At 51.5% G+C, this 9,609-nt stretch overlaps 1 protein-coding gene across 1 annotated transcript; it reads left to right on the top strand.

Annotated features, from left to right (window-relative positions):
* Nucleotides 1-794: 794 nt before the first annotated feature.
* GSX2 (GS homeobox 2) lies at nucleotides 795-2,403 on the top strand. Its single transcript, XM_060011745.1, has 2 exons — nucleotides 795-1,368; nucleotides 2,063-2,403. The coding sequence occupies exons 1-2, from the start codon at nucleotides 795-797 to the stop codon at nucleotides 2,401-2,403; spliced, it is 915 nt and encodes a 304-aa protein (XP_059867728.1).
* Nucleotides 2,404-9,609: the final 7,206 nt, after the last annotated feature.

The following is a 9,609-nucleotide window of genomic DNA, read 5'->3' as shown; positions in this document are numbered from 1 at the left end:
CAACCACCTGAATGACCTTGGCCAGTTCCAAAAGCTAGGGGACTCTGTGTGAGTGTGTGAGTGTGTGTGTGTGTGTGTGTGTGTGTGTGTGTGTCCGTCCGTGTCCCAAGCTGCGCTCCGGGACTGGGTCCCTGCCAGTCCACCGCCACACAATCCTGTTCTAAACCGTAGGCTTCACACTATGCCGTGACTTATCCGCGGCTGGCACAGAAGAGCAAGGAGCACTAGGCATTCCTATTAGAAAGGCCTCAAAGTCCCCACCTGGTGCGATCTGTGACCGGAAGCGAGGAAGAGTTGGGCCGGGGCCCAGGCTAGGGAGAGGGGTGGGATGGAGGATGCAGCTCTGTGATTTCTCGGGAAAGCGTGGAGAAAGAAGGGGAGGAGGCCGGCCTCCCCGCGAAATTAACAAAACCTACACTTTGCAAAGTCTCCCCCATCCCCCTCCTCCGAATTCTTCCCCGCCGCGCACCCGCCCCTCCTCGCCGCTTCTGTTGTGACTCGGGCAGCCTATCCCGAGGGTGGGGAGCTGCTGAGGAGCCTGAGCCGAGCGGTACTCCGCAGCATCACGTGTCGGGGTGGGGGCTATAAAATCCCGGAGCCTGGGCGTCGGGCGGGGGACGTGAGGACCAGCCCTCTCCAGGGACCCCTTTGTTCGCAGCCCAGACGCCGACACCTCCAAGTCCCCAAGGGCTTGACCGCCTGCGTTCGCGCCGCGCCCGGGGCAGAGCTCAGGACAGGAGAGGGGAGGGGGCGCCACGGCCGGCCGGGCCCTCCAGCCACCCACCCCTCGCGACATGTCGCGCTCCTTCTATGTCGACTCGCTCATCATCAAGGACTCCTCACGGCCCGCGCCCTCGCTTCCTGAGCCGCACCCCGGGCCAGATTTCTTCATCCCGCTGGGCATGCCATCCCCGTTGGTGATGTCCGTGTCCGGGACGGGCTGCCCGTCCCGCAAGAGCGGTGCGTTCTGCGTTTGCCCGCTCTGCGTCACTTCGCACCTGCACTCCCCTCGGGGGCCCGCGAGCTCCAACTGCGGGAGCGCAGGGACCGGGAGTGCCGGGGCCGGGGGTGGCGGGGCGGCGGCAGCCGCCGGGGCGTTGCCCCTGCTCAAGAGTCAGTTCTCTTCGGGTCCTGGGGACGCACAATTTTGCCCGCGTGTGAGCCACGCGCACCATCACCACCACCCTCCGCAGCACCACCATCACCACCACCAGCCCCAGCAGCCCGGCGCTGCAGCGGCGGCGGCTGCGGCGGCTGCGGCGGCGGCGGCCGCGGCGGCCTTGGGGCACCCGCAGCACCACGCACCTGTCTGCACCGCCACCACCTACAACGTGGCGGACCCGCGGAGATTCCACTGCCTCACCATGGGTAGGGCCGGGTTTCTGGGCACCTGCGCGCTGTGCCTTGCCGGCTCCCGGGAGCAAACTTTCCGCCTTCAGTGGATGAAGTGGGAGCCTGGGGGCGGGATAGGGAGGGAGGAGGGGCTTTTAGTATAACTGTGGAGTCGTCCCCAGAAGTTCCACGAAGGTGGGAGTTAGCCTTCTCAGCCTCTCCAAGCAGCCTGGTGAGCTTCACTCCCGGTATCTGGTGCCCGAGTCTTGCATAACATCGGGGCCTTTAGGACTTCGAACTTGAGGGCTGAGAAATCGGAGGTTAACTGACTGAGGTCCGGGGTGGGTGTATTTGTATTTAAGTGTGGCATTCCGGCGTCGAGGCTGGCTGGGTTTCGTTGCTTTGGGCTAAGCCTGCCTGCCTTTCCGCTAGGCTTGAAGGGAGACGACCGGACAATGCAACCCCTCCCCCGCCCCCCACTTTAATCCTCTGACTTTACGTCCCGAACATCAAAGGCCTTCACTTGCTTTGGGCGTCCCTGTCCTTCCCGGTTAAGTAACGATGTGTCTTGAAATGAGAAAGAGTGAGAGATGGATACAGGTATTTAGTTGAGCTTCACGGGTGAGTCCCTGCGAGGCATCCTTTCCAAGGGATGGCACGTGGGGTGGGAGCGCCTCCCCACACCCACCCCCGAGAATTACCTCTCTGCCCTCTCTTGGCCCGTCTGCAGGGGGTTCGGAGGCCAGCCAGGTACCCAATGGCAAGAGGATGAGGACGGCGTTCACTAGCACGCAGCTCCTGGAGCTGGAGCGGGAATTCTCTTCCAATATGTACTTGTCTCGACTCCGGAGGATCGAGATCGCCACGTACCTGAACCTGTCAGAGAAGCAGGTGAAAATCTGGTTTCAGAACCGCAGGGTGAAGCATAAGAAGGAAGGGAAGGGCACACAGAGGAACAGCCACACGGGCTGTAAGTGCGTCGGCAGCCAGGCGCACTACGCGCGCTCAGAGGATGAGGACTCCTTGTCGCCGGTCTCGGCCAACGATGACAAGGAGATTTCCCCATTATGAGGGAGGGCTGCCCCACCTCTCCCTACACGCTCCCGTAATCCCCCCCCCCACACACACACAACGCGACGCGGCAGGCACCCAGGGGCCAAAATCCTTGGCCTTTCGGTTGTTCTGCCTGGAGAAGGTGGAGACAGGTATTCCCGGGGGCTTACATGACGGGCCTGTCACTTCCGTCTCCTACTTGATCTATTTGTTTGGGACTCCACTCGCAGTTATAGATCATTTTTTTAAAATGTAAATAATCTAGATTCAACTAAGTCTCGTCATATAACAAAGAAAAAAGGGTTGGTTTAAGTTTAAAACTGTATGTGGGTTTTTGAAAGCGCATGTAATTTCCCTTTCCCTGTCTTTCAGAACCTGATAAGAACACGGCGTTTCTTGATTCTTTTTGTTTTGTTTTGTTTTTAATGAAAGTATTGAATTGCAAATAACTTAGAAAATTAAACCCTGTAGGTCTTGCTTTCTGAAAATTTGCCTGGGGAGAGTTTAAAATCCAAGTCACTGGAAGTCTCCTTGTGAATAGTTTTATATAAAATTTATATTTATATTTATTTAAATAAATGAAACAAAATCAAGGTTTTAAATTTGTGATGTTTGCTTTCTCCATCTTCCCCCGTCTTTCTCTCCCCCTTATGGACAGGGAATAAAAGTGTCTGAGAATTTAGAGCAAAGTAATGACTATAACTTGGTAATGTGGGTCTCTTGGTTGAGGGAGTTTGTGGCTCTATAGGATTTCTGTGTCACTGAAACTTCTGCCAAGAAGACACCTTCCATCATGATGCTGCCTACCAGGTAGTACTCCCCATTCTTAAAATAGCTCAATTCCTCACAATTGACAGGATACATCACTCCATTTAGAGTGACACTGACAATGAATGACAGGCAAACCTTTAAATTTATTTAGCAGGAGAGGGTGAAAATCCCTTACCTAGTATTTATTTTCTGTATCAGTCCCTCCTCCCTTTCTTTCCTTCTTCATCTCTCTCAGTACTAAAACCTGAATTATGTAAAGGAATCTGAATAGTAGGAATTGTTTTAGGAAGGGCAACAATTCATCAAACAGGTTTGAAGCAAACACATGCAAAGTTACAAATGATGCTACAAGTGACTAGAAACAATACCGTTTTTCCGAGTTTGTCTAGCTAAGAAATTAGCTGGTTTCCACCACTGCTGAGAAAACAAAAGTTCAGGAATAGGGAATTATTTTGTCCAAAGACTTACATTCTCACTTTTCCAAAATAGCTCACAGGTGCCTTCGGACTTCTGGTTTTTTTCTCTGGTCTCCCTAACTTTAACCTAAATTAGTTCCTTTCTAGTCCCTCTCTTCCCACCACCTTGCAGAGTGCATTCCCGCAATCCTGGCCCTGGAGAAGACTTACTTTGGCTTTGCCCTCAGCAAGGCAACCTGGCTCTCTCTTCAGCACAGCCAGGTTCTGTTCTTTAAGGGAGAGAGTGAAGCTGGAAACATGGAAACTAGGAGATCTCATTCCCTGCAATCTCATTCCCTGCAAGCTGAGTTCCACAAACACCCGCTGGGGTTGTTTTTGATTATTTTCTCTAAAGATGCCACCTAAAAAGTCCAAGCCATAGGAACTGTTTACAACACACATACTCACACTTCTTTAGGTCTGATTTACTTTAGGTCTGTAGGAACTGAAACCTCACCAGGTGGGGCTGGGCTCTAGTATGGGTTTCCCCGCCCAGACACTCCCTCACTCTCTCTCTCTCTCTCTCTCTCTCTCTCTCTGATCTCTCCTCTCTCTCTCTCTCTCTCTCTCTCTCTCTCACACACACACACACACACACACACACACACACACACACTCCTGAGGCCCGTCGTCATCTCTCATTCTGGTGCTGGCCAGGGCAGGCAGGGGAGAGGAGAGGCTGGACGGTGCGTACTGAATGGGGAGCTGCCGCCGCTTTGTGCAGTGACCTGGGCCCGATCCTGCGCAGCAGTCACAGGCATCTGACTCGCTCCTGGCCCGGGCCTGGGAGGCTCAGGCTCTGGATTGCCCTCTCTCTTTCACACACAAGCAAAGCTTTGGGCCCCCTCGCCCTGCCCACCGCGAAGGAGGAGGGGCGCTGACCCACTGCCTTTTCCAAAGATTCCGTCTCCCTCCTTCCCAATAAACAGGCGTCTCCGGGCACCGGTACAGGGCTGGGAGGAAGGGAGTTTCGTAGCGCAAAAAACTGGCAGCTAAGGAAGAATTCCTTCACAGGAAATAACAAGAAGGCCAAAGAGCCCCGGCCGCACCTCTTTGCGCTCCTGCCCAAAGCGAAGCCTCATCTGAGAGGTGGACAGGCAACCCCGTCCCCTACCCATCCACTCTCAGCCCGGCCTCTCTGTTGTCCCGCACTCGGGCCTGGCCCTCCCCAAGTCCCTGCCCAGTAGGGACCAGAGCATCTGCACTTCTCCTCGCTACCCGCACCCAGGCCCTGCGCCCAGAGTGCTGAGCCGCCCGCTTGCCACACCGATGCTGCACTCGCCCAGCTCTACGACCCGGCAACGGAGACGCGGGGCCAGCCCTCCGTGCCTGGTTTGGGGTTGGCTGCTCGGTACCTTTCCTTCCTGTCTTCAGGGATATTCCTTAGGGAAGAGAGGAGAAACAGTGAATCCTGCACCAGAGGCAAAAAGATTCAGGCAAAGACGCTGGACATTCTCCAAAGAAACATTCTCCGGTGAATCTTCTTGTCACTTTCAGAGTGAACCATGAAGTCTCCTTGTCTCCTATTTTACACGTCCCCAACACCCGCCCCCCCCAAAAAAAATCAGTTGATGTTTTTGAAGATTGGGAATAAGGTTTTGGGAATCTGTCTGATTTTAAAGGCCTACAGTTTCATCTTAGGGTAAGAACACCTAAGCCAACACTCAGATGTACAAATATTCTGTTAAACAATCTTGATATCAAACACTCTAAGAGAAGTGTCCCCAGATTTATTAAAAGAGGAATGTTTAAGATGTGTGGAGTCACGCTTGACTATTTCTATCTGGGAAGCACTAGATGCTAGTTTTTCAATACGCCCCACTTGAAACACAGAACTCTGTTCCTCCAAAACATGGCCTCTTAGGGGCCTATAACCACATGATGGAAAGAGAGAAAGAGAATAAAAATGAGAATTAAAAATCAGGACCTTGCTCCATTAGGAGAAAAGAAGTGAGCAGCAGGAACCATTAGCATGGATGAATCCACCTCTTTAAACAGGAAAAGAGCTGGGGGCTGGGGAGGATGGACAGTGGGAAGAATAACCTCCTGCCATTGTGCCCTGACCCAGTCCAGAATTCCCAGCAAAGAGGAGGAGCAGAGACCTTTCCCCTTCACCCTCCCACTCAGTGACCAAACCAAGCCCAAGGCCAAGGGTCTAACAATGACGGTGGCACACAGCACGGCTTTTTTTTTTTTTTGGCGGTACGCGGGCCTCCCACTGCTGTGGCCTCTCCTGTTGCAGAGCACAGGCTCCGGACGCGCAGGCTCAGTGGCCATGGCTCACAGGCCCAGCCACTCCGCGGCATGTGGGATCTCCCCGGACCGGGGCACGAACCGGTGTCCCCTGCATCGGCAGGTGGACTCTCAACCACTGCGCCACCAGGGAAGCCCCAGCAAGGCTTCTTGATTGCAAACCATGCCCAGGGCAGAAAGGACCCAGCAGCCCATCCCTGGGGTGTTCATGGCCCCAGGTGATAGAGACACTGGTGATGGTAGATCCCACCTCCTCTCCTAATTCTGAAGTGGCCATCATAGCTTACTGCCCCCTCCCAACCCCCCACCATATCCCCCCCAAGGATATCCATAGATATTTTAGGAGAAACAAAAAGTTGGGGCTGTGAAGTCTTTGACTTTCTGGCTTCCTCCTCCCTCCCCTCACCCCCACTCCTCACCACTGCTGCCCAGTTACATCTAATCAGGATTAGAAATGCAGTTTGCTTGGCCCACCCTGACTGTGGTCAGGGAATTGCCAGAAGGGTGATTGTTCCAACTCAAAGTGGTCACAGAGGGCAACGGGGTCTGTGTGTGTGTGTGCATGTACACAAGTGTGTGTGGACTCTTGGTGGTGTTAATGTATGTGGGAAGAAGAGAGTTATTTTCACTAGAATTTTTTTTCTTATTTTTTTGCTTCGCACTTCTATCTTTCGTGCAGTTTCCACTCATTTTTCATGGCACTGCTTGGGAGATTTCTTTGAGGGAGGCAGGAAGAGGCTCAGAGTTGGGCTAGGGGAAGGAGCAAAAGGCTGAACCTCAGGGAAGACTGTAGTGAGCTCTGGGTAAGATCTCAGGTCCAGGCTTAAGGGTGTAAGAGAGAGGGAGAATGACACTTCCAATAGAACCTATTTGCTAGAGGAAATTGGGTTTAAAGGAGCAATCACTGCTTTAAAAGGAGCTCCTCCCATCCTCTCCAAACACAGCCTAAAGCTGTCCTAGACATGAATGCAGCTCAGTGCATCAAAGCAATTGTTCCTATTTTCATTATTCACAGGGAATCTTTGAATGTACCTGTTAAGGTAACAGACCTCTTAAAAGGGAACATTTTTTTCCATGCAATTAAATGGTGCATTTACTAGGCTTCTATTAACATAATTTAATATAAATCTATTTTATAAATCTTTAGGCTCACATTACCGAAAACTGAGCATCTCTGAAAAAAAAAATACCTATGTCTCTTCCCTAAATTAGATGGAATAGAATCCAAAAACTTGCTATTCTAAGCCAGCTGGAAATATTAAAAGTAGAAGAATTTTTTGTATTATCTTTTGTTAATGGTGGAGGTATGAAGAAAAGAGTCAGCTTGTCTCACAGAAGATGAGGGCTTCTCACCCAAGGGCCTGGCACTTGGAGTGGTTAACACAGGCTAGAACTGGAACAGGAGGTTAAAGAGATCTCTTAGGAACAGAGATGAATCAGAGCTCAGATGAAAAAACTAGAGCCAACCCTGACTCATATGTGGAAGCAAGTTTCTTCTGTTTGGGGAGAGAAAAATCCAAAGCCTGTGAGCTCTCACAGTCCCATAAGCTATTCTACATGGAGGTAGATATCCTTGTCTGCTCCCATAGCTGGACTCCTTGTTCTCAAGTGCACCCTCCAAAAGCTTGGGCATCCCATTGTCTCTGAAAAGGTGTTTTGTCTGCCCTTATATTGATGTCGCTGCCTGCCCTTCTGCACCAGGCATTGCATTTCTTCAAGCAGAGCCCTATGTTTTCCTGAACCCTTGTCCTACCTTTGTTGAGTCTTCCAAATCCTAAACCCAGGAAGGCCCCAGGGGCTCCTCTGAGTGAATCCTGACAGATCGGAAGTGTGTGCTGTGTGCTTAGGAAAGTAACTAGTTTCAGATTAATGAAGCAGTGACAATTTCAATCTGCTTAAAGGCGGAGGTTGGCACTGCCCAGGCCTGAGCGTGGGGAGCTCGCCAGGCTGGGCTTTATATTGTCCGCTTTTCTGAAGAGCAGACAAAGATGGATAGAGAGACATTGAAAAGCAGGGGGCGTATTTCAAACAGCCCCATAAAGAGGGCTGTCACTTTAAGACAAGAACCATAGTGCTTTGATGACTTTGTATTAGCTGCCCCATTTCAAATAAGGAACTCAAGTCTCTAGTGAGAGGGAGGAAAAAGAAGACTGTGAGAGGGAGAGGGAGAGGGAGAAGGAGGGGGGTGGAGGGAGAGAGGGAGAGAGAGAGAGAGAGAGAACAGAGAATGTGGTGATATTTAGCCTGTGTGAGCACTGCAGCGGGACTAATTCTTAGGCAACTATTTGGTTTCTGAAGTTCAGGGAGAAACAACCCACAGCAGGTGCAGAGAAAAAAGGCAGGTGGGAGCTGCTCCTTATGGGAAAGAGCTCCCTGCCCCGTGCGCAGCAGCCGGCTCCGAGGAGTTAAAGCCAGCTTGGCCTCAGTTGGCTGGGAAGGGCTGGAGAGGGATGCACAGCTCTACCGGCCCCAGGCCGCTGAGGATTATAATGGAAATTTTGAGAGCTTGAAAGAGAAATAATAGGAAGGAGGGGGACGGCAGGCTTTTGGAGTCCACCTTCACAAAGCCTAATTTAAATTGTTTGGGGTCAAGCAGCAGCAAGCCACCTCCCCCCTTTCCTCCTTAATTAATTAATGACCACGATTAATTATTAGGGTCTTACATCTCAAGACTTCAAATCACCTCCCCCCCCCGGGGTGATGAGTTGCTTGAGCCAGGCACGTGGTTCTAACTTGAGAAGAAAGTTGAAAGTTGGCAGTGTAGTCTGTGTCTCTATTATCTGCTTCCCTCTAGGTCTCTGCCTCTGCTTTTTTTCTGTCTCTCCTACTCTTCCTGCCTTGGTGTGTCTCTGTCTCTGTCTCTCTAATGTTTCCCCTCTTTGTTCTCCAGGCTGATCTCCCCATCCTCCTCCAATATCCCTTGGCCCTGGCTCAACCCTCCCAACTCTAGGACCCCAGCTGTCCCGGGAGAGGGGAGGATGCCCATGAGGCCCTCACCCAGGGCACCGGCCAGCAGCTCCGAATCTCACCGCGTCCTCAGTGGCGGGAAGTGAGTGGGCAGCAGTGTTCACCGGCTGGATCAGGAGTTATTGACAGTTTAGATTTTTTTTTCCTGCCAAAGAAATCTTTTTTTTTTTTTTTTTAAGGGTCCGGAGGACCGGGAGCGGGAAAGCGCTTCGGCTTTGAAGGCCGGCGGAAGGGCTCCCCCGACGGTGGCGGTGGAGGAAGAAGCGTGTAGTCAGTTTCATTAGGCACTATTTGAACCTTGCAACGTGTGGTAATTTCTGGGGCAAGCTGAAGAGGGGGGATTATGTAGGAGGGACACAAGGAAATTAGCGAACGGTTAATTTAACTCGTTTTCTGCTAGACTTTTCGATACATTCCTAATTGACTGAGGGGCAGGTGAAGCTCCCGCCCCATGCAGGCTCATTCACGGTGGGAATAAATGGTTCTTTTTCAACTCACACTGCTCACAATATATCATCAGGGAAAAGACATGCAATGAATATGTTGATTTTTTTATTATTATTAATGGACTTACACCCTGCCACGCAGGTGTGAGGGTAAAAACCTATACTGCAATGAGATAAGATTAACAATGGAATTAGAATTTTATTAGCTTTATATGTCACATAGACCTGGATCCGAACTGTCAAAACAAGCAACAAGAAAAGATATTCTGAAGGCAGCCCTGCCACTCAACCAGGAGAAATGGAACAGCGCCGATCCAAATCACGATCAGCTC

This window comes from Delphinus delphis, chromosome 5 (assembly GCF_949987515.2).
Source record: "Delphinus delphis chromosome 5, mDelDel1.2, whole genome shotgun sequence".
Taxonomy (NCBI): Eukaryota; Metazoa; Chordata; class Mammalia; order Artiodactyla; family Delphinidae; genus Delphinus; species Delphinus delphis.
The sequence above is the reverse complement of the archived record's forward strand: the minus strand, read 5'-3'. Positions and strand labels throughout refer to the sequence as shown.